Below are 22,635 nucleotides of genomic sequence, written 5' to 3'. Positions count from 1 at the left end.
CATTGCAACCGAACTACGTTAACACAAAAATCCTCCGGGGTGCTGACTAGAAGCCTCACTTGTTGAGGTTCCGTTGCTTGTCGCTGGTTTTAGTGCTTCCTGCCCCAACTCATCTTCATCGTCTTCTTCGTCATCGAACGATTGCCCAGTCACCCGTTTTAGCTCCATTCGATAGCGTTGGAGTTTGTTCTCCTGATCGGTCAGTAGCTCCAGCAGATCTTCCTGATCTTTCCGCAGCTTATCCATTTCGCCACTGGATGCGTTAGCCCTACCTTCCGCCGCGTTTACTCGTGTCCGCAACTGATCTAACTCGCTCAGTAGGCGACTGTTTTCAGCCTCGTAGTAAGAAAGCTTCGCCCTATCGGTCTGCTGCTCGAGCGACATCAAAGAGAGCCTTTTTTCCAACGCCTCTTGGTGGTCGCTTTGCGCCGGAAGCACGTGCAACGGGGAAGACGCTAAGGAGGTGTTTTGTTGACGCAAATCTGATGCCGCTTGCAGTTGCGCCTTCAGCAAAATGTTCTGATCCTGCAACTGCCCGTTACTGGACTGCGACTGCTCAAGTGCCCCAGATAGTTCGTTCACCTTGGTTTCGGCTTGCGATAACTGTTTTCGAAGTTCTTGCAGTACGCTGTCCTGTTCGCGTATAATGTCCTTATACTGTGCTACCAATCCAGACGCCTCCTGGCTGAGTGTCAGTTCTGTAATGTTCTCTCCACCGGTACTAACACCTTGCACGGTTTTGGTGATGGCCGCTTCCAGCGCTTTGAACAAGCGACAAAACTCGTAATCTAACAGCAAATCAGTGGTGGCCGCAATGCGAATTTGTGGCTGCTTGGCCGACTTGCTATAGTTCTCGTGCTTGGAGACCTCACCCAGTTTCTTGTTGTACGTGTCGATGCCAATTCGTTTAATCAGCAGCTGGCAGAGGAACTCACGTTGGTGCTCCTGCACGCTGTTATCGTTGAACTGGATACAGATTCCCATCAGAAACGCGCACAAACCCTGCACGAGATACTCGTTGTCCCCGTGTTCGTTGGCCGATATCTGTCCCGTCAAGTACGCCACGGTACCCGGTATCAAGAGGAATGTACGGACGGCGAGCTGACAGTGACTCAGCCACACGGACAGCAGCATCAACAGGCCAACTTTGCTCTGGAACTTGCAGTTCGCTTGCTGCAGCAATTGGCTGCATTGCTCGAGCAAAGAGACGGGTTTGCTGGTGTGCGAAGTGGCCAGCACTACCCGCAACAGTTGCTCTTTTTGGGCTGAGTTTTCCAACAACGCATGGCTCAACGAGACAGCTGCGAACCAGTTCGAAAGCGGATCGGTACTGAACAGGCTACGGCAGAGCAGTTGGCCGCTTGTGATGGCCGTCGTCTGTTCGGAAGATTGCAACAACGTCTTAACGAGCGAGCTCTGACCGCTTTCGTTGCGGTAGAGGTAACTCTGGAAGCAGTAGAGTACGGCACAGCGTAACGAAAGTGGTTGCTTATCGTTAATCATGGACATCAACAGTAGCACGATAGCCGACAAGGGAGGATCGCAGGGTGCGATGACGGAGTTGAAATAATCCTGATTCTGTCCGTCGCCTCGGATCACTTCGGCGATCGTATTGATCGTTTCGATGAGCAGATCCGGCGGTACTCCACTCGTCATTATGATGTTGCAGATCGCTGAAAGCAAACCGGAACTACGGATCGCTTTCTGGCATGAGCAAATCACCTGCTGAGGATTGCTGGGACAAACTAGGGCACGTACCACCTGCAACATGCAGTGAAGATTCGACACCTTCTGCGGACTCATGCCCGTTTGATCCTGCTCCGGAGAAAGGTCCAACATGGGTGCCAATCGTTGAATGTAGGAGCCTTCTTTGAAAAACTGCTGATTGCTTGGGTTGTTTTTCAGCAAGTTAAGCATCAGAATTAGACAGTCTTCCACGACGATTCCACCATCAGAGCATCCTTCCTCCTTAATGACATCCAGCAACCGATCAAAGGCATTTTCAAAGGCAACAATCTTCTGTATATTACCGTTGCCTTTGGTCAGTTGGATCATCAACAGAAGCGCATCGTTCCGGATAACTTCTCGACTGTCGATGAGCAGATCCATCATCTTCGATACGCCCATCGGGCTGACGAGAATAATCTCCTGGATTTCCTTCGGCCGGTTGGCCAACAGATTGGTCAGCAATTTGATCGCAGCCCAGCGCACGCGAAAATCGTACTCTTCCAGGCAACTCAGAACCAAACACACGTTGTCCGGGTTCTTGATGAATATCTCCGTAAACTGTTCGCCAATGTTTGACGTCACGTTCGGATTGTCCTCTTCCTCTTCGAACTGTTCCGGGGACGTAACATGGCACAGAATGTCCAAGCAGTAGCCGATAATCTCACAATCCGTCCGATCTGTTTCCAACACCTGCAGCATTGCGTTCATTCCGATGCCCACTTCTATGCGATACTTTTTGGAAAGCGCCTTCAGCGCTCTGCAAGCGTCACGCCGATCATCCAGCAGCGTGGAAGTTGTTACACGTTCCACCAGCAGCTCCACCTGAAACAAGCCATTCAGCGTATTAATCCTATCAACGATGCTGGGCGCCAGATAAAAATGACAAACTCACCGTTTCTGCACCCGTGGGCGCCTGGCTTGACTGTTGTGACCCGAGCACGGTCTGTAGGCCACTTTTGAGGAAATTCATCTTAGTGGCAAACGAGTGGGCCTAGATCGGTGAGAAATTTCGATCGGGTTTCTCCCGAAAAAACGGATTTCGCTTTCCTGACCAAATAGTACACGTCAATATTTTTGATGTCGATTTGTTTGCAGCGGAGTGTTGTCTTGTCAAGTGAAGTGATAAGGTGGCGGTCGTTGCGGAACCGAGATTGAGGGCAATCGATAGGGCATGCGTGTATCTAACAATACACACGTCTGTTTTTAATGCTGTCGTAACAAGCTTTTTGCTGGAAATTTAAAATTCATCGGCCAAATTATTAAAAACTCCTTCCTTTGTCGCTACACTAGGATGTTTTTGAACCAGTAATTTGTGTCACTGTTGACGTTATCGCTTGTCAGTTGTCAGACGCGGAGCAACCGTCAGCGGTTTACAAAGGCTAAGGAGAGAAAAAAAAACACTGTGAATCGTCCTAAAATTTTAATAATTTGAGTGTGAAAAAGTAATTTACCTGAAGTTTTAAGCCATGTCTGACATACAGATGCTAATGGATATGGGGTTTCCAAAAGAGAAAGCGTGAGTACGATGCTAGCTGGAGCTTTGTTGCGTGAATGTTCAATTTGTACATGTACTTTGATGCAGCGAACGAGCCCTGGAAGTGACCAACAACAAAGGTGTAGAACAGGCGATGGAGTGGCTACTTGCCCACGCCGATGAACCGCTTCCGCCAGCTACTAGTGCCGGAGGAGACAGCTCCGGCACGGCCACCGAATCTGGAGAGAACACAGAGGCAGCGGCGGCTTCCAGCGACGCGCAACCGGCAGTCGCAAAATCGCTTAAATGTGAGGAATGCGGCAAACTGTTCAAATCACAGGACGAGGTTGAGTTCCATGCGGCCAAAACACAGCACAGCAATTTCTCGGAGTCGACCGAGGAGAAGAAACCACTGAGCGAGGAAGAAAGGAAGGCGCAGCTAGCCCTGCTGGAAGACAAGATGCGACGCAACCGGCAGGAACGCTTGGAGACTGAAAAGAAGGAAGCGATGGAGCGCGAACGACTGCGCATCAGATCCGGAAAGGATATGTTGGAGGCGCGCCGCAAAATGGAGGAACAGGAAATGAAGAAACTGATGGATCAACGCAAGCGCGAGAAGCTCGAAAGCCAACAGGCGCGGGATCGTGTCCGGGCCCAGATTGAAGCTGACCGTGCTGCCCGCAAGGCAAAAGACGCAGGGTAGGCTAACGCTATACGATTGCATTTCCGGAAGCACTCTAAATCCAGCTTACCGTTTCAGGGAGATCACTGTCGCTTCACCAACGTCCACAACAACTAGCAGCCCTCCAGCAGCAGCGCCAGCATCGGGCACGACGCCCACGAAACCAGTTGAAGCCAAGACATACACGACCGCCAAAATTGCGATCCGTATGATGGACGGGTCGCAGCTCGTGCAAACGTTCCAGGCCGGCGAGCAGCTGGCCGCCGTACGGCTGTTCGTGCAGCTGAAGATGGAGACTGTCAATGCGACGTTTGGACTGATGACGAACTTCCCGAAGAAGGTGTTCACGCCCGAAGAGTACGATATGCCGCTCGACAAGCTGGGTCTTGTCCCGAATGCCGTGCTCATCGTAACGAAAGCTCCGTAGATTTATTAACGTAAGAAAGTTCTGAAGTAAGGGTGATTGTATAAATTCTGTAAACCAGTGCGATTTTCGGTTCCGTTCAGAAGTTTGTGATCTAGGAAAGCGGTACATAAAATAGAATCGTTCAATCGCGACCGCTGGCTACATTTCTTCTATATCACATAAAAGCCGTGCGAAAATTGGAAGAGGACCATCCACAGAGCATGTGGGTTTATTTGCATTCAGGTATGATTTCAAATTTTACTAAAATTAACCTAAAATTCAAACAATAGTACAGCATCATTGCATCGTTGCAGCTTCTTCGTTCAACGTACTGCATCCTCGGCCCAGTTATACCATAATCACCTCGACAAATTCGATTTTTTCCTGACCATCATCACCACCGCCGGTTTCATAGATGGCTTCATAATGCACGATCGGTTGTGGGTTGCTTGGTACGGTCGCCGGATAGAAGATCGATTTTGCCGCATTACAATTGCTGATCACCGTTCCGACGCGCATGTTCGGAAGTGAGACTCTCTCGAAGCCCACGATACCGTCACAATCGGCCAGCTGCAGCTGCTTGTCAAAGCAGATGCGCACTTCGTTCAGCAGCTGGCTGTGCGTTTTTCGATCAAAGTAGCACTCGATGGCGGAATGTTTGCCATAGTAATCGTACAGTGCCTTGTTAAGCGTGGAAAGGCTGTAGTTGTAGCCGGGCTGGATGCCACCACTGGCCGTGAAAGCCTTATCGACCGAGTGCTGCTCCAACCAGCTTAGTCCTTGGCCAAAGTACTTCCGCTCCGTGTTGAGCTCTTCGATTACTTCGGCGGCGCAGGTGCCATGCTTGAGCCACTCGTGCTCCCACAGGGAATCGAATGGTTTGTTCTTTTCCACGTTCACCCAGTGCTGCTCGAGCTGGGTTTCGATCTCGCTCAGCTGGGACACGTTGAATACGGCCGTTTTATCGCAGAACGCCGGACCGATGGTGTTGCGTTTTGTGGGCCAAATGCCATGGATCGACCAAACGGTCGCTGGTGTCGGAAGGCCGCAAATGTGCGATTGGCTCGTTTCGCGCCACTCGTAGCATGCCGTGATGGGCCATCGTTGCGTGAATATGAGCAAGTCAAACTGTGGGAGTTGATCTACGGCTGACGAATCGATGATCGCGTTCTCGCGAGCATTTTCCTCATACTCGAACGGTAAGCTACGGAAGAAAATGGTGTAAGAATGGTGGTTTATCCGTTTGCAATCGCTTAGCTTCGTTTCCCAATCGTTACCTATTCGGAACAGCAACACAGGAGTGCAGGAAAATAATGGCAAACAGAGTGATCACTGACTGAGCGAGCGTCATGTTTGTGCTGTACAGACTGACCGATAGCTTCCACCTTTCTCTGATCGTAAATAGAAATGATGCACAGAAGGTCACGAAGAAGGGACAAAGAACATGCCGTCCGTTTCTGAAGGGAGCAGCGATAAGCCAGATGAGTAACGTTAACGGCAGCAACTGATTGATCAAATTAGAAATTTCTTTTTTGAATTGTGCAAAAAAGTTGCTCTTGATCGGGTGAGATGGATAAAATTTTTCGCAAAAGTAACAGGAGAACATACCAGTTGCTTAGTCGAATTGTAAAAACTGTGCTACGCCGAAAAAAGAGACCGTATAACACTGTATGCCGCTGTACAAAATGCGTAAAAATTTCCCCATAGATGGCGCTAATTAAAATATGCGCTTGAAATATTTCAAAAATTGAAATATTTCAGATGCTATAACTTGACAGCGCCATCTATGGGCAAGTAGCATGCCAAGCGTTTCGTTTTAACGCCCGAAGCGTTTCGATTTTTTGAAGCGTTTTTTTGCCACAAAAAGCAGCCTCCTAGCTGGTATGTTCTCCTGTTACTTTTGCGACAAAAATTTCTTAGCCGCGCCAGTTCAGGGCGCGGCAACTTTTTTTGTTTTTCACAATTTTAACATCTTTCTTTTCGCTTTAAATGCAAAATAACTTACGTCTGGCGATTTCTTTCAGTTTTCTCTTCACGTTGCTTATTTCGGACAATAAACTCGTAGATAAAATCATACAAATGACGAATGCAGGTTGTAATAACTTTATTTAAACGTTAAACAATAATATTTTATGAATATGATTCTAAATTTATTGCGCCTCTAATGAGGACATATAAAATTAACAAAACATAGAAAAACCACATGCAATTAGCTAGTGCTTTATGTGATAAATTGAAGCCTCCTTATGTGTTTCCGTAGAGCCTGACAACGCGGCTGTAAACGCTTTCTTAAATAATAAAAAGTGCCACTTAGTGTTATAATCCCTACAACCTAGTTCTTTGCCGAACGGACAATCTGTACCGATCCTTCGTTTTATCCTTTTCCTACCTAACAGCTCTACCTCGATGATAAACCTCGAAAACATTGAATTGGCTAAATTTTGCATACGTTTCGGTGGCTTTGGCTGTAACAAAACAACTATTGCATTTTGGAATTGCTTTCGGTTGCGCATTTATCGCGACATCCCTCAACTTGCAAACATGCTTCCGTTTGCCTACGTTAAAACCCGCATTCAATTGCACGCCAATCGGCGGCGACGTGTGTTTTTGGAAAGCATAAATAATCTCAATCTCATGTAACCGTTTTGCTAGTACAGATGATTCAGGTTTCATTCAAGCTACGCAGCTGCAGTTGTATGTAAATAAATTCGTAAGATCATCTCACACAATACCACTGCCCAAAACAACTCGTTTTTTTTCTGTTGACAATATCTTTCCGCATTTTCGCTATTACACCGCACACGCGTATGCTTAATTCCGTTCGGGTCGATCGTTCTGCTGCACTAAAGCACGATCACCTGCACAATGATATTAGCTCCTGGGGGAAGGCGATACCGGAAACAGCTCAAATCGATGGCGTCGAGGTGGAGAGTGCCGAGCCGGCGGACGAGGTCGCCTTATCGAGACTAAGCCGCACGTCCTGCTCGTTCAAAAATTCATGCTGGTTCGTTTGCTCGTACCGGTTCTCGATGTCGATCTGCTGCAATAGTGCGGCTTGCGATTCACGTGCGCCAACTAAAAATACACTCTCCTACGGGTGGCGAAAGAAAAGAAGAAGCAAAATGAAAGTGAAACATGCTGATGGAAAGCAAACGATAGATGTCCTTTGGCTGGGGGGTTTAAAGTACGAAATAATTCAGTGAACTCGCGTTCTCGCTGTCTCTCTTGCTTCGTCGATATGTGAAGGTTTACACTACCTAAACGTTTGCCCAGTTGCTGCTTGTTTTTTGTGGACAATAATTTAAACTACATTTGTCGGGAAAGGAGCACGACATACGATAAAAGAAGACGGCGAACTACTAGACGAATACAGGGACGAATAACTATTAAATAGCGCACTTTCACCACGACACACGACGTTTAGATTGGGAAAATGTAGCTTAAAACAGTGGCTTCGAAACACGGCACATAACACATTCAACGTATAACGAAAAAAAAAAATTCGTAATTGAAGACGCAAGACACGGAACCACTGAAAACCGAAGACATGAAAGGACACACCACTAGGGGACCACACGGACGATCACAAAACGGCGATTGTTAGTGTACTTTCTATTGCTTTTTCCCTTCAACGGGAGGTTCACCACTATTGGAACCGTTTACATCAATACTACCACCCTCCTGAACCTGGAATGATAGTGCGCAGCGGAAGAGAAAGAAGAGAAAATAAAAGAACAAGTACATCGGAGCCCAACACACAGCGTGGTGATAATGATCGGAAAAGTGAAAAGGCGCAACTGTCGGGTATGAGATGATGGTCACGAAGGAGTCGTGTGCAGCCAGCAGCAGAACACGAAGAATTTAAAAATGTGCATGCTGATATTCGTGATGAGCAAAACAATCAAACAAGAAGAATGTTCTTCATTTACACACTGAAGCTGCAACACGCAGAAACCAAACTGAACACTAATGGCGTGAAGGGTTGTGTAGAGCTTTTCTTTTCACGAAAATGTCCTCGAAAGGCGATGCGGCTGGTGAGAGTGCAAACGAAATACTTACAAATAAAGCTTAAAACTTAAAACATCTGCGTCTAAAAACATGAAAGAGCGATAAATAATTATATAAAGTATGAAGAAATTTACCCTTTGTACCCTCAAGCGATAACAATTCCAATTTTTCATCAGATCTTTACACACCAAACATGTATAAACAAAAAAAAAAACAAACAATAAAAACAGGACAAAAACGCAACATTCACAAACAACAAAACAAAGGATAAGCAAGCAACTTTTCAGCAATCGTTTCGAGTCGATGAGAAGAGAGGTAGCAAGATAGACCAACGCAAATGAACGGTCTTGGCAACTTGGCGAGTTTGAGCGAAAGATTGTGCACTGAGCGAAATGGAGAGTTTTGAGTGGAGATAGTAAATAAAAAAAACAAGCCAATCTGTTCCGCCACGATCTGGGAGCTTGAGCCCTCGGTCGTGCGCTTACCTTCACTGCCTTGTCGGAGAAAATGTCCATCTTATCGTAGATGATCGCGTGTATGCCAAGGCTCTTTAAATGCTTGATCGTGTCCTTACAGTTATTGTCATCGCCCCAGCAGAAAATGATGAGACCCTTCTCGGTGGCCAGGTTCACCTGAAAGCACACAGCAAACGCCATCAGTGGAGACGAACGCGCCCAACCGGCGTAGAAGGAGCTCAACTACTCACCTGCGTTTGATCGCGCAGCAGATCCTCGGTGTGTGCGACGATTCCGAGCAATTCCGTGGCGTAAGCATTACGTACCGCCATCTCGATCGAGTTACACCTCGGATCATGGTAACTCGGATAGCGGCTGGTGACACCGAGCGTCAGGAACATCACCGGGTAGAGGTTCTGTTTGAGGCGCAGCAGCGTACAGATGTCGGCATCGAAGCAGGAAAACACGATCCGACGCTCACCGGCCTTCTCCAGCACCGTGCGCAGTATGCAGTCGACGTACTGGTTCGAGTCGAAGGCCAGCTCCGCCTCCATCCGGCCGTCCTTCAGCTTCTGTGACCACTTGATCTCGATGTTGAAGCCACAGTGCGGATCGATCAGGTCGAGCGCTTCCGATAGTTGCGGAAACGGTTGATGTTCGTCGAGCTCCTCGTCGAAGAATTTGGCCTCGCGGTTTCTACCCTCTACCACGTGGTACACCTGTGCCCCGTGAAGAGGGTTACAATGTTACAATTGCATCGCGGTGGTTTGGTTATACAAATGGCCAATCGTGGCTGTTGCTGATCAACCGGTCCTAACCTCTCTCGCGCTTAGGTGAGTATGCAAATTGGCCTGCATTTTCTTTTGCCCACTCCCTCTCAAGTGTATGACGTACTCGAAAATGGTTGCCCTGATCCCCGCGTGACCTTATCGTGTGGATTACACGAGAAAAACCCCCACATTGGGTCCACTTCCCGCCAGAAACGAAACGGATATGCAGTTACATTTACCTTCAGGTTCTTCAGCTGCTCTAGCGTGAGTTCGCGCATCGGCAGCTCGAGCATGTCGTTCGTCTCGAGCGTCGTTTTGCGCTTCAGCGACACGTAGATGTCGAAATCGTGGTAGATCACCGGCACCAAGTCCTTGCTCAGCTGCACATCGAACTCCACCATATCGGCACCGTGGGCAACCGCTTTCTTCAGCGACGCGATCGTGTTCTCGCGGATCACGTTGCCATCGCTTGCCTTAAAACTTGTGCCGGATCCACGATGACCAACGTCCAGCCCGGTCCAGCGCTTGTTCCAGTACCGGATGTACGATCGCTCGAGGTTACACCGGACCGGCAGAAGTGGAGTCACCTTCAGGTACTCGATACGCATCATTCCAAGTGGCCGATGTTTGCTGGCGCACGTCACCGGCAGCTCAAGGATGCCCTCCGATTTCTTTAGGAAATTCGGGAGAATGTAGTGGTACCCGAGGTGATACGGCGGTTCATCCTCCTTCGATCGGGAGCTGTGCGTGTAGAGATCGACGAGGTAGGCCACGTTCTCCGGTTCGGCCACCGTCACGTTGAAGATGAGAAAGTCGTCCTTGTGGTAGGGACAACCGAACTGCGATTGCTGCTCGTAGCTGGCGTTCGGGTTGTGTAACGAGGCCACTTCCGTGAACGAGTAGGTGGTCGCTGATTCGGTACCATTCTCACGCGTATCGTTCGACAGCGATTCCTCCAGCAACGAGTTCAGGTTCTGCTGTGATTCCGCGTTGATGCGCAGATTCATCGTCGTGATCTGAAGCGATATTTGTACCAGTTCTTAGGATGTGATTGTTTAAAACAATGAATAAATAACTGCAACTCACTTTCACGTACAACAGGCGGTTCTTGATGCGTTCCTTCACCGAAAAAGGATTATCGAAGAATTTAAACTGAACGATGGTTTCCGTGGTGAGCCAACCCTTATCCAGCTTAATGTTTCCGTCGATATCCCCGAGAGTGTCGATCTTTGGTTGGACTTGCTTTTGCTGCTGCTGGGACTGCTTGCTGACACTGGAATCGTCATCGAGCAGATCGATCGGCACCTGCCGAGGTACGATGTGTGTTTCGAACCGGCGCACGTGTACATTTTCACTAGTTGGATCCACCGAACAGATCATGTAACGATACTTTACGGACACGCCCCGAGGTAGCTCCGTTTCCAGGCGCCAAATGTTGCTATCACCATCTGCAAAGAACAACGAATGCATAAATCATTATTCAAACACATCATCTTCTACAATATACATTTTTTGGTTCATCATCTAGACTCGTTTTGGAAGACGAAAGCACTACTTGCTTCTCGTACTGTTTGTTATGTATATTGGCTCAATTGAATTACACAGCAGGTCGCGACTCGTGTTGAATGAAATCAAATTGTCAGCACACAATTCAATTGTCTGTCGGCACTGCCTCTTGCGGTTGCTTCCTGCCACTCAATGCTTTGATGAAGTCCGCAATATACTGCCCAGATCGTTTGCATTTGCATATTTAGCAAACTGATTGAAGGTATACTGGCTATATTATTGGCTACTATAATACCAGTCAAAAGGAAACCAACATTTTTAGGAATAAAATGTAAATATTTTCATCCAGATTAACGTATCACAAGAGCGATTGAAGAACACACTTCTGCTAGAACATTATTGAACCATTGAAAATTCTTGAACTTCATTCAATCAAAATGTTATTCCATACAATGGTAGATACTTCCCCAAGCGGAAAATTAACCTTGAATGCGTATGAGACATGTAACATCGAAACAAAAAAAAGTACTACTGCTCTCATTGGCGGAAATGGGTCACTACCATCATCGTTTAAACGAGAACGTGCTCCCACGACCGCTGGATGTACAAAGGAGCATCCGCCCCATTCGAGGCTGATAAGTGGCAAGTCGAGCGAAAGTAATGTCCCGCGTGCCGCCACGCTTCATTATTCTATTTACGATCCGAGGCATCCTCTAACGAATCAGCCGGTACACGTTACCCCAATCGGGGTGTCGGCGGCAAAATACAAGCAACACCGTGGCATCCCTTCACAAAAGTGCATCCTCAAATAAGGGTGGCTCCTGACTACTGGTCCCTTGGCGAATATGCACGCGAACTGTGGAGAGCATGCTCGATTGAGGTCAAACACCTGCGGGATATAAGAGTCGCCACACGAGCGGAAATGCACACTTGACAAGGTCTACGAATCAGTTGATCTTGGACTTGAACTTGACTTGAACGATGATTAGCACTGGTGGGCGAAATGTGTCGATGAACTGATCAGCTTACGAATCCGATATTAGTCGTGACAAAGCTGCTGATGTCGCTGAACTGGTCCGCTAGACCGCTACTTTGTTAAAGAGGCTTCAGTTAAGATAGAGATTGCCTTTTAAAGATCCCTCAAATGTGAACTTAGTTTAATTAACTCCGTGCAACTTCAAACGGTGATAATTTCCGAGCCATCAACTTGATCTTCAAAATCAGACGATCGCAGGCTGCTCCCGCATCAGGTGCGAATGAATTTTGAACAAGACCTTGCGATCCTCGCGATAACACCACACTCAAAATCCGAACCGAAACAGGTTTAATCGATGTCAAAAAAGCTTGTGCCTTCACAGCTAACGGTGGTTGCACAGCAAGGAAAAACGTGAATTTTACGGACCCTCGATGAAGCGCGAAAGCAAACGTCATCGCCGGATCGCCGGAACGGACATCGGGGACTGGGTTATTCCCAGCGCGGCAGTGGTTTGGGAATCTTCACAAACTTGTCATTCTACTTCGCGGGTTGGCCCTGGACATAAGAGAAGAAAAAAAACCACACAGAAAATTACCACTAACTGGTCAGCAGAGAGCCACCAACCGGGGCAAGGCGGTAAGGTTTTGAATAAATAAACAAAATGCGGGGGATTCCCGCGGCTCGATCGCACGATCACACACGATCTTGCGCTCTCATTTGCTCGCTCATCCTCACCCAGCTAGGAGGTGGTTGTGGGCTCTAGGGCCGCGTTTAATCGCAACAAGGTGCAGCCTGGCTCGATCGCACACCACGCACACACCGGTGACTGTAAGAAGTTTTCCGCGACGTGCCTTTAGGGGGTACGATCGTCGCTATCGCGCGTATTGGTGTGGGCTTGACGGGTCCGATCTGATCGCTATGTTTGTGAAGCCATTATCAACGCAACATAACCGGTCCCGGGTGGTTTAAGAGGGAAAATATAGCAAGCCACGGGAGGGATGCATTGATAATCTTCCTTCCGTTTGGTGTGGCGATTAATTTTGCGTACCAAGAACGGTGCCGGAGTGCGCGTTTAGTTGGACGGTACACAATGAGGTGGGTAGTTTGTTTGGCCCTGGCCGCACCGCTGGTGTTGCAGATCGTCGGTGAGTCGCTCAACAGTGGCGATGAGTGTATGACACCCTTTGGTACGGCAGGATTCTGCGATCCCGTGCGCAACTGTTCGTACGTGCGGAGAATCCTGCAAAGCCCGAACTACACGCACCTCGATTCATCCTATCTGGAGACGCTGAAGTGCGGCGAGATGAATGTTCCCAACCGGAAGAAACCTCTCCCATTGGTAAGTGGTTCCGAGATCACTGCGGACAGGGCGCAATGTTTCGTGAAGTATCTCCCCGAAATCGAGCGATCGAGCGATAACCGTTCCGTTTGGCATCCGGTGTGACAAGTGCGGTTTTGTCCTATGGTTTCTCTAGCGTGTACTTTTGCGCATTCTTTTCACAGATTTGTTGTCCCAAGTTCAGTAATGAACCGACATGCGGTGGCCAGTCGATCGCGGATCGGATCTACTTCGGTGAGGAAACGGAGCTGGGCGAACATCCTTGGGCGGGTCTGCTGTTTTACAACATCGGACGAAACCGAACGCTGCCCAAGTGTGGCGGTGCACTTGTCTCCAAGCGGTACGTGATAACGGCCGCTCACTGTACCGTGGACAAACCGAACTGGAAGCTGTAAGTTGCGTGTTCAAGGACGCAGGACGTGCGTGTGGTATCCGGTGATCGTGTTAGCTTGTGACAACAGTAACGCTCTTGCAGATTGTACGTGCGATTCAACGAGTTCAACACGAGCAGCCCGGAAAATTGCACCACCGTGGGTGAGGACAATGTGGTCTGCCGGGAGGACTACGCGGTGGAGTCGATAATACCACACCCGCAGTACGACATGACGAATGTGTCCCGGCCGAACGATATCTGCATTTTGCGGCTCGCCATGGACGTTACGTACCACGATTATATTCGACCGATTTGTCTTCCCTTCAGCCTAGAAGTTCAGAACCTTCCGATCGCGCTGGAAAATTTCACCGTCACCGGTTGGGGTGAAACGGAGGAGAGTAGGTATCTGTGGTGGTCTTGCTTGCAGCAGGACACTTAATGAATCTCCTTTTTGAACATGTGCTCTCTTTTCAGAACGACCCAGTGCCACGCAAAAGCACGTTGAGCTGCCTGGGCTAGAGAACGAAGACTGCAATTCTGTGTATGCCGTGGCCAACGTCACGCTCACCGACAAACAGCTGTGCATCGGTGGTTTGAACGGGTCCGATTCCTGCCGGGGAGATTCCGGTGGTCCGCTAATGCGACAGCATAACGGTGGCTGGTTTTTGATCGGCGTCGTTAGTTTCGGGGCGCGGTTTTGTGGGACCGTAAATTTGCCCGGAGTGTACACGAACGTCATCAAATACCTGGATTGGATGGAATCTATAATGTTCGTGGACAAAAATTTGTAGCCAGAAGCGATGTTTATATTTCGTAGACTTCTGATCGATGGGACTAATCAATTTTTTCGACGTTACTCGCAAGAAAAGATATTCAATTTTGGTAGTCATGCCTATTGAAGATTTACCAACACAGCAGGAAAAAGGATGTAATGTTACTCTAATAATAAAGCAAATAAAATAATTCGATCAAAATCGTATACCTTTAAACAACGACCTGCCTTACTTTGATTTCTCCTTGATAAGGAAAGATAAAACAACACGTAGCGTCTTTCCCCAATGAAATGGAACTGTAATCTTAACCCCACACAATCTAGTGGTGATGTTAGTTACCATGGAGACACACTTACCGCTCTCTGGGTGCAGTTGAACACACTGTTCCGGATCCCAATTGCCGAGAGATTCACAGCTACCCGTGATTGCAATGGTTTCGTCCTTGAGGAGATCATACGTCACCAGGACGCGAAACGTGTGCCGGCGATCTCCGTCGGGCTTGGGTTGTTTTGTTTTCTTCACTGACGATGATTCTGACTGCCGAGACGACGACGAAGGGTCCTTTCCGTCATTATTTTCCTCCAAAAACCACCAGCGTTGCATTTTGTTATATGCTGTTTAATCTGTAACACAAGAGACAACGTCAGTATTTATGAGAAAAAAATGGAAAATTTAGCCGTTAAATGTCGCTTTTATAGCAGAAGAACCTCCTTCTATCCTGTAGCAGACTATCTTAATCTTTACCTCACAATGTTCCGAACTGATAGCTCGGAATGCTAGCGTCTGTGTGTTAGGATGCTGATAACAGTAGACAGCGGGTGATCTAACCGAATGACCAACTCACAGTAGTGTTAGAAAAAGACTAATAGCTTCCGGGGATCCATACCTGTCTAATTGAAGACCTGAGGACGAACCGTCCCCGACGGTACTTTAACGCTGCTGATAAACGTAAATTAGAAACCCTGCTGTTTGCATGCAGTCGCCTCATTAGTGGTTTACCTACATGATCACGTGCTAACAAACTTATCAACGTGGTAACTCAAGAACACTCGTTATCCCGGCAGGGAATGAGTCTCTTTTCGAAGGACGAGGTCAATACCACACCGTGCGAACAACAACCCCGGCGTGACGGAGCTCCAATGTAGATGTTTTCTCATATGGGGTACCTCGACGCCGATAACGGACGAGATATCGATGCAATAAACAATCGATGATCCGAAGGGTATTGTATTTTTCAAGCACGTGGGATTTTGCGCCACTCGCATGATGAGGCAGCTTTTTCCTCGATAGGTTTTCGGTCTGGTTTGCCAGCTTGTCAGGATATTTCTGTCCCATTTCGGTGCACCCTGCTTTCACTTGTCGCGAAGCCGGAAAAGCGACCACCTAAATTTATCCTCTTTATAGTCACCACCGACCGGTTTGCGATGAATTTTGCCCTGCCAAGCCGTCACGCCGTTTGTGCTACGGGAATTTGGCAAAACGGGGTACGCGCGAGAAGTGTGGCCAGTTTGGCTGCGAATAGCGTAAACATACCACACGGGCCACAGGCGTGTGCGCAGGTCACGTGTCGCTGACGGTGCGACAGGTTCCGATCATGCGCTCGGCAACCGAAATGCCAGCACACACGACCGATCCGAAACCGGTTCGGATCAAAACATTCGCTTTCTCTTCTGGGGATCTGCACGCTCAGCTGCGCCCACATGTGTCTGTCTACGCGACGGAGTGCAGATTGTAAATAAATTAGCTATCCGTCGGGCGTCTACGAAGAGGTACACTTGGTAATGACGCCAATAAACACCTGTAAAGAGTAACAACTATCGAGCCATGCTGCAAGCGAGTTAAGTTTTGTTCCTCTTGGTTTGATCACCAAAAAAAAGATTGTAGGATAGTCTAGCAAGCTTTCCAGTGGTTCCAACCACTCGTTCAAACGGTTACAATGTTGTACGCCCTATAGAGAACGCATAATTTATCAGCCCATTTCGCAAGCTACACGCTATTTTCATATGTCCTTGAGTCATTATTTCAGAAGCAATTACAGCAGCAATATTTTCGCTCAAACACTAGATATACCTACGATCATGTAGAATTAGCAACAACGGTATCCCATGGACTGTATCACTTACCTGTTTGTTTTAATGCAACTGCTTGTAGGTATCGGAACACGATCTCGACGGGTTTAGCTGCGGATTAGCCTTTTGTTTTTGTGTTCTGCTGAACTTTACTTCGAGCTTTGGTAAATTGGATCGGCTGCTGACTCAGCGAAACCGATCGATTCTTTGTGTTGTGCAAATTTGGATCGAACTAATAACACGCGAACTAGAGGAATGTTGTTTACGAGCGCACTAAAGCCGATGAGCAGCAAGCAAACGGCACACTATGATGAGGATGTTGGCATGAGCATCGAAAAACATTCTAATTTATAGCACAGACACGAGACGTTGCTGCGAAAATAACAACGCAGACCACTTATTATCAAGCTTGCGGCTTGAGATTATCTTCCACCAAATGCCACTATTTCAGTAAAAGTGCCGAGACGAACGGCGAGCGAACTACTGCGTTTTTTACAGCCGTCAAGGCTTTGTTGATGACCGTATCGTGCGGATGATGATAACGGAGTGGTAAGGAAACGATGCCTTTATCACTTGTATCAACACTTCGCGTAGTATCAATTGGTGATGAAGCAGGACTACCACTAGCAGCGCGTGCACAACCCGAAGAACCACACGCGACAATGATTGCGGAAAGAAACAATAGAAGAATGCCTTTGCTTGCGTAGTTGTTCCAACGACAGACAAAAACTGATTAGTATGAGAATTAACTACACATAAGAGCCATATGGTCAAAGTATTTTTTAGTATTGTAGCTTTTAAGAAAATACAACACAATCTTGCAGAAACTATTGATAACAACTTCTTGTTTTGTTTTGAGAATTACGAAACTTTGACATTAACGCGGACGTTTGTGTCTTCATTTGTGCCCAAGGCGCAATCAGCTTGTGATGCAAAATATTTGAGGCTATATTAGCAAATTTTCAGATATTTAAATTTTCAAATGTTTTGTAGTTATATATGTTGAAAATTTATGTGTTGTGTAATGTGTAACTATCGTACTCGGAAAATAAAATTTCATATTGAATTTAGTTCTCAATTACGAACCAGCTTGAATCATTCAGCTCGGTATGGTATACATGGCACGCTCTGCTGTTGGATTGTCGCTGTTTACCATATGACTGTCAAAACATAGCTGGTTTTCACAAGTTCCGTACGTAGGTTGAGTGGAGGTGTTTTATGTTTAGTGTAAAAGTTAGTAAACAGCTGTAGCCGTACTTTGTTCGAATGTAATACAAGTTTTCCAGCTTTGAATCGAGTTTCCAAATTGGTTCATCTATATTAATGCAGCGTAGGAGCATAACACTCCGAAAAACAAGAAAAGGGATCACCGTGTCATGTTTTCTGTACATGTAACATGAGTGAAAAAAGTGCTGATCGATTTTGAGTGTTGTTTTTTGTTTGTGTAATGTTATTTAACAACAACTGATCGTATCTCTGGCGCTCGCGCTGCTGTGCAGTGGAGTTTTAAAGCGTATCTGTGGAAAAACGAGAAAATCTTCACCCTCCCACTGCTCCCAACCATCAGTGCTACAAACGATCGCATCGCACACACGGCACGGGGTGGTGCATTACGACAGGGAGTAAGGCAATCTGATGTCATCCGCGAATTTCTGGCGAATATCCGGTTCGATTGAATAGCCATTTGAATGAGTACCGCGTGCCTTCGTGTTTGCGTACAAGTGTGACGGCGTGCGCGGTCCAATATTGTTTTGTAATTGTTCGGGCTGGGCGTTGGTGGCGCACCAGGGCTTATGCGCATAGTAAACGAGCAGTGCCCGTCGTCGGGGTCAACGACGGACGACCCGCAGTCAGCTGGGGCGACTATATGTGTGTTTTATATGCATTAAGTTGGTGGCGTATGTGGTGATTAACGCCGTCGCCGTGCGAGGGTGAAGCACACGTGCCAAGAAGCATAATTCACGTGGAGGTCAGTGTTCACGAGCCAGTGGGTCGCAGCATAAACAATTTGCAACGCGTCACAACTGAGAGAACAAAGAAAAGAAATCACAGACATACACGTGCACCGCAGACGAAAAACATAGTAGGCCAAAATGACGAATATGCGACCGCCCAGTAAAAATATCCTGCTAAAAGTGGTCATACTCGGTAAGTAACTCACGGTAGCAGATCGTAGGAGGTTCTGGTTCAATTAACTACGTCGCTCTGGCAGACAGCATTCCATCCATTGGCGACGGGTCTAATGATCAGCTTCTTCCTTCTCTTCCTTCTCACCCTCACGCTACCAGGCGACGGGAATGTCGGTAAAAGCTGCCTGATGAATCGTTTCGTGTCGAACTTTTTCGATGCGAACAGCTTCCACACGATCGGCGTGGAGTTCCTGAACAAAGACATCCAGGTGGACCAGGAACGATACACGCTGCAGGTGAGAAACAGTAGTCGAACGGATAATATGTTAGTGCAGCTCTCGAGCAGCGGTTTTCCAGCGTCACTGTGCACGTTTTTCCCCAGGGCGCCCCAGGGGGGACACGATGGTATACTTACTTGGAAGGGAAGATAATTGGGTAACCGCGACGTACGTCGATTCCGCAATATGATGATGTTTCTCCTGTGTTTGTACTGCGGGCGAGTTAATGACGAGGACGGTGCACACACGAACACCTACGGAATGGCGAACAAATAAACAGAAAACCATCATGATTCGGTCGCGACCGCTTATCGGAGCGAACCGCCGGAAAGGTGAGATGGTGAGGATCACGGTGGGTCGACTGTGACCATTGTCTGAGGGCTTGGTTCCCGGTGGGTTCGCGGTTTTATGGCTGACCGTGTAAGACCACATCTGTTTCGTTCGCGCATCGTTCACAGAAGGGCCGCCAACAGATGTTAATTTCGGTGGAAAACCCATGAAACATTCATAGCGGTAGTTGATGGGAAATATTAGGAACCAAAAACAGCACAGGGTACATGAACGTTTGCATAATTTAGCGGTGCGACTTACGAACGGATATTATTCCAATTGCTAACGGTGTTGTATGATAAAAAGTATATCTTGAAATGGGTTTTAAATTTCTCTACCTCTGCCTCTTCGACGTTTTTTTTTAAACTCAAGAGGTAGAGTTTGTCATCGAGAAAGTTCTGTGCGGTTATCTGAGCTTATCTACAATGCAATAAAATGTGTTTCTACACGTGCAGTGATTTATCAAAAAAGGTGTTGCTCATGTAGACAAACATTAAAACGTTCGTTACATCGCAATACAAACGGCAACATGGCTTCATGGGGTAAAGACGGCTTACAAATTCGACAATTTACATAGAGCAACTGGCCAAAAAACCTGACATAAATTACCAAATAGGTTCCACACGGGAGTTTCGCAAACTAGTTGGCCATAAAAATGATGTCTTCCTGTTCTAGCGAATCGCGTGTTTAAAAGCCATTAAATTACACCCGGACACGGCATACCACCGTGCATGATGCGTGCATGGGCCTTTTCTTTGATTGCACGAATAATTTATTCTGCTCCATCCGACGATCCCACCCAAAACGGCAATCTAGCAGGCTACCTAGTATGCTAGGCAACGCAATCGATTTAATGCACGCGGTAAGTTTAAACGCGAAAGTTAGCGTTAACGACAAGTGTCGCATGTTCTTCAAGCATTCTGATGGCGTACGGTTGGTTCGGTTGCTTTAGGAACCTTCTCGCGCATCGTCCGGTCGGGCTAAGGGGGCTGATGATGTAAACCTGTTTGTCTGCAATATTGACGTTAGCAGAAGTAAGGCGGTGTATTGATTAGCAAGTTTCGTGGCCAGCTTGGATGACGAATCCTGGCCAGGGTGCGATCGCAGCTTCTGGACGATTTGTGGCAACTGTATGCCAATGTCAATACACTCTCTAATCGTTAATTTTTTCCTTTCCAGATCTGGGACACAGCTGGGCAGGAACGGTTTCGGGCTCTCCGGACGCCATTCTACCGCGGCACGGACATCTGCCTGCTTACGTACGCCATCGACGACCGGGTGAGCTTCAAAGCCCTGGGCAGTTGGCGGGACGAGTTCCTGCGGTACTATGACGTAAATCCGGATCACTTCCCGTTCATCGTAGTGGGCACAAAGAACGATCTACCGGTGGCCCAGCGCGAGATTCCCCCAGAGGAAGTGGCCCAGTGGTGCCAGGAGCATCACGTGGCGGCGTACATCGAAACGTCATCGAAGACGTCCGAGAACGTGGCCACCGCTTTCGCACTTGCCGTGCAGCAGTGGAAAAAGCTTGAACGTACGACTGAGCGGGAACTACGCGCGCAGGGCCAGGATACGATCGATCTAATGAAGAGTGTCAATTTGACGGCGAACCGGAATCGGTTCTGTTGCTCCGGCATCGGCCGTCCGGCCACAACTAACATGCAGGACGATGACGACTATCCTAACTGAGCGGTGCTTCCGGGGCCGGAGATGGGCGTTGTTTGATTTATGTGATAAGAGTGGTTTCTTCTACGCCCAGTGGGTGAGATAGAGGGATAGGATAAGCAAATGAATTCCACCCTAAGCCCGCCACAAATGTAAGGCGTGTACGGTGTGTTTTCGTTACACGAAAAAGTGCTTGTATAAGCCAGGTTGGCCTTTTAGATAATTGTACATCTATTTTACGCTTCAAAGTGGTGTCCGGTTAGGTCACAGGTAGGCAACACTATTTGCACAGCCTCCAAGACCGAGCGCTGTTTAGCTGGTTGTCTTCCGCTGATTTGTACGGTGAAGGCCACGCCTGTAGCTAATATGTAGCTGCAGATCTTTCCATTACATGCGAATGTGACCGTGAAACATTCCTTTTTCTCTCCCCTTCTTTGCTACACTTGGAATTGGCGCGGAGACTGGCTCTTTGACCGACCCATGTGTTTCGAAGGCAGCACAATACGATGGATTGTGCTCTGATCAGAACGAATGCCAGATGGTGTAATTCGTTTGCTTGTATGAGTAGGTGTGGTTGGCCACGGTGACACACGTGCCTGCCAGAAACCTTTCTGTTCGTATTGCTTGTTCTTTTCAACAGTTGAGCGTTTTATGTTGGCCGCGATACTAGGTGCTTTAAATTGATGCTGGGTCATTTTTACTCGAGTTTTGTGTATATCATTTTTTATGATTTTTGTTCTACAAACAGATGCAATGATAAAACGAAATTATGCTTTTCAATCGTATTTTGCTGGTTTAAGTTCTGTTTTTTTGCAGCCCTTTCCCGTAGGGATTGCATATAAACGAATATTTCGTACCTGATAAACGGAAGCGTAGCATTTTGGTTGTATTTCTACACCGCTGGGGAGGCAGAACAAGGGCTGCTTTTCCGGTTTTTCTTTTTTGCATATCGTAACGCGCTGAGAAACTCATCTGATCGAAACCAATTCGCAGCGCAATGGAGCAATAGTTAAACGCAATACATACATGTGCATCAAGCGCTGAGATTTTTTTAGCATTAAAGATACATACTGAAAAAGGCATACATATAAGATAAACAGTATACAGTAAAAGGCCGGTTCGTAAAGATGGTTTAACGTTTAGTGTTTTTCGCCTGGGGAGTGATTTGGGGTTTACCGAAGGCCGTTTGGCAGTTTAAGTTAAATATTTATCACCATTCCGTCACAGTTTGTAAGATAACAATGGCTGGGATGGGCGACAATTCATTTGGGGACGGTTTTCTTGTGGGTGCTTTTGTACGGCAAGAATCGATCAGTTGGTTGTATTGGGCAAACGTGAACCTCGAGCAAAACCGAACCACAAGTGAGTGAGAGGGTTTCGTAGGCTAGAAAATGAATGTAGCAAGAACGCCGAGGAATCTCGCATCCCGCAGAAACTCGGTGGTCTTTTTTTGGGGAGGGATCTTGAGAGACGATGGTGTGTACACACACAAATTGTAGAAAGGGACGATGGATGGTTACGAGTAAGAAAAGAGTGCGATAGCGAGAAGAATAGAGAGATATATAAGCTATTTTTTTAAGCGTATTAAATCTGTGCAACATTCACAATCTACTGATTCACTTGTATAATAAAGCAAATCGAAAGTAATACATATGTATACTAGTTTCTTTTCTT

General features: G+C 47.3%; 6 protein-coding genes across 7 annotated transcripts; 3 read left to right on the top strand and 3 right to left on the bottom strand.

Annotated features, from left to right (window-relative positions):
- Positions 1-3: 3 nt before the first annotated feature.
- LOC128723072 (general vesicular transport factor p115) lies at positions 4-2,698 on the bottom strand. Its single transcript, XM_053816779.1, has 3 exons — positions 2,621-2,698; positions 439-2,550; positions 4-366 (listed from the first exon to the last, which is right to left on the bottom strand). Exons 1-3 carry the CDS (start codon positions 2,696-2,698, stop codon positions 19-21), a joined length of 2,538 nt encoding a protein of 845 aa, XP_053672754.1. The 3' UTR covers positions 4-18.
- A 496-nt stretch (positions 2,699-3,194) lies between these two features.
- On the top strand, positions 3,195-4,410 carry LOC128725534 (UBX domain-containing protein 1). Its single transcript, XM_053819288.1, has 3 exons — positions 3,195-3,244; positions 3,311-3,901; positions 3,963-4,410. Exons 1-3 carry the CDS (start codon positions 3,195-3,197, stop codon positions 4,309-4,311), a joined length of 990 nt encoding a protein of 329 aa, XP_053675263.1. The 3' UTR covers positions 4,312-4,410.
- A 110-nt stretch (positions 4,411-4,520) lies between these two features.
- On the bottom strand, positions 4,521-5,680 carry LOC128723454 (ribonuclease Oy). The gene is made up of 2 exons (XM_053817198.1): positions 5,568-5,680; positions 4,521-5,494 (listed from the first exon to the last, which is right to left on the bottom strand). Exons 1-2 carry the CDS (start codon positions 5,639-5,641, stop codon positions 4,639-4,641), a joined length of 930 nt encoding a protein of 309 aa, XP_053673173.1. The 5' UTR covers positions 5,642-5,680; the 3' UTR covers positions 4,521-4,638.
- A 697-nt stretch (positions 5,681-6,377) lies between these two features.
- LOC128726922 (glycerophosphocholine phosphodiesterase GPCPD1) lies at positions 6,378-15,093 on the bottom strand. 2 transcript variants are annotated; one of them, XM_053820769.1, is made up of 6 exons: positions 14,847-15,093; positions 10,610-10,971; positions 9,763-10,539; positions 9,005-9,472; positions 8,784-8,930; positions 6,378-7,381 (listed from the first exon to the last, which is right to left on the bottom strand). In XM_053820769.1, exons 1-6 carry the CDS (start codon positions 15,091-15,093, stop codon positions 7,196-7,198), a joined length of 2,187 nt encoding a protein of 728 aa, XP_053676744.1. In that variant the 3' UTR covers positions 6,378-7,195. The 2 variants fall into 2 exon arrangements, with proteins under 2 accessions (XP_053676744.1, XP_053676745.1); XM_053820770.1 differs by having other exon boundaries at positions 14,850-15,093.
- LOC128726923 (CLIP domain-containing serine protease B15-like) lies at positions 13,084-14,589 on the top strand. The gene is made up of 4 exons (XM_053820771.1): positions 13,084-13,344; positions 13,509-13,735; positions 13,820-14,115; positions 14,192-14,589. Exons 1-4 carry the CDS (start codon positions 13,096-13,098, stop codon positions 14,506-14,508), a joined length of 1,089 nt encoding a protein of 362 aa, XP_053676746.1. The 5' UTR covers positions 13,084-13,095; the 3' UTR covers positions 14,509-14,589.
- A 3,505-nt stretch (positions 15,094-18,598) lies between the features above and the next one.
- Positions 18,599-21,031, top strand: LOC128725180 (ras-related protein Rab-9B). Its single transcript, XM_053818904.1, has 3 exons — positions 18,599-18,707; positions 18,848-18,984; positions 20,476-21,031. The coding sequence occupies exons 1-3, from the start codon at positions 18,653-18,655 to the stop codon at positions 20,983-20,985; spliced, it is 702 nt and encodes a 233-aa protein (XP_053674879.1). The 5' UTR covers positions 18,599-18,652; the 3' UTR covers positions 20,986-21,031.
- Positions 21,032-22,635: the final 1,604 nt, after the last annotated feature.

Source organism: Anopheles nili, chromosome 3 (genome assembly GCF_943737925.1).
Source record: "Anopheles nili chromosome 3, idAnoNiliSN_F5_01, whole genome shotgun sequence".
Classification (NCBI taxonomy): domain Eukaryota; kingdom Metazoa; phylum Arthropoda; class Insecta; order Diptera; family Culicidae; genus Anopheles; species Anopheles nili.
This window is presented reverse-complemented; position numbering and strand designations above follow the sequence as displayed.

Bases quoted from the DNA above. Each gene is read 5' to 3' on its own strand.
- LOC128723072 (XM_053816779.1), bottom strand. From the start codon at position 2,698: ATGAATTTCCTCAAAAGTGGCCTACAGACCGTGCTCGGGTCACAACAG. The intron at 2,551-2,620 runs GTGAGTTTGTCA...GGCTTGTTTCAG, and splicing joins CGCCCACGGGTGCAGAAACG to GTGGAGCTGCTGGTGGAACG. The intron at 367-438 runs GTGCTTCCGGCG...CTCGAGCAGCAG, and splicing joins TAGCGTCTTCCCCGTTGCAC to ACCGATAGGGCGAAGCTTTC.
- LOC128725534 (XM_053819288.1), top strand. From the start codon at position 3,195: ATGTCTGACATACAGATGCTAATGGATATGGGGTTTCCAAAAGAGAAA. The intron at 3,245-3,310 runs GTGAGTACGATG...ACTTTGATGCAG, and splicing joins GGGTTTCCAAAAGAGAAAGC to CGAACGAGCCCTGGAAGTGA. The intron at 3,902-3,962 runs GTAGGCTAACGC...TTACCGTTTCAG, and splicing joins CGCAAGGCAAAAGACGCAGG to GGAGATCACTGTCGCTTCAC.
- LOC128723454 (XM_053817198.1), bottom strand. From the start codon at position 5,641: ATGACGCTCGCTCAGTCAGTGATCACTCTGTTTGCCATTATTTTCCTG. The intron at 5,495-5,567 runs GTAACGATTGGG...TTTCTTCCGTAG, and splicing joins TGTGTTGCTGTTCCGAATAG to CTTACCGTTCGAGTATGAGG.
- LOC128726923 (XM_053820771.1), top strand. From the start codon at position 13,096: ATGAGGTGGGTAGTTTGTTTGGCCCTGGCCGCACCGCTGGTGTTGCAG. The intron at 13,736-13,819 runs GTAAGTTGCGTG...ACGCTCTTGCAG, and splicing joins GACAAACCGAACTGGAAGCT to ATTGTACGTGCGATTCAACG. The intron at 14,116-14,191 runs GTAGGTATCTGT...CTCTCTTTTCAG, and splicing joins TTGGGGTGAAACGGAGGAGA to AACGACCCAGTGCCACGCAA.
- LOC128726922 (XM_053820769.1), bottom strand. From the start codon at position 15,093: ATGCAACGCTGGTGGTTTTTGGAGGAAAATAATGACGGAAAGGACCCT. The intron at 8,931-9,004 runs GTGAGTAGTTGA...GTGTGCTTTCAG, and splicing joins TGCTGCGCGATCAAACGCAG to GTGAACCTGGCCACCGAGAA. The intron at 7,382-8,783 runs GTAAGCGCACGA...CGCCACCCGTAG, and splicing joins TCTCCGACAAGGCAGTGAAG to GAGAGTGTATTTTTAGTTGG.
- LOC128725180 (XM_053818904.1), top strand. From the start codon at position 18,653: ATGACGAATATGCGACCGCCCAGTAAAAATATCCTGCTAAAAGTGGTC. The intron at 18,708-18,847 runs GTAAGTAACTCA...TCACGCTACCAG, and splicing joins GCTAAAAGTGGTCATACTCG to GCGACGGGAATGTCGGTAAA. The intron at 18,985-20,475 runs GTGAGAAACAGT...TTTCCTTTCCAG, and splicing joins AGGAACGATACACGCTGCAG to ATCTGGGACACAGCTGGGCA.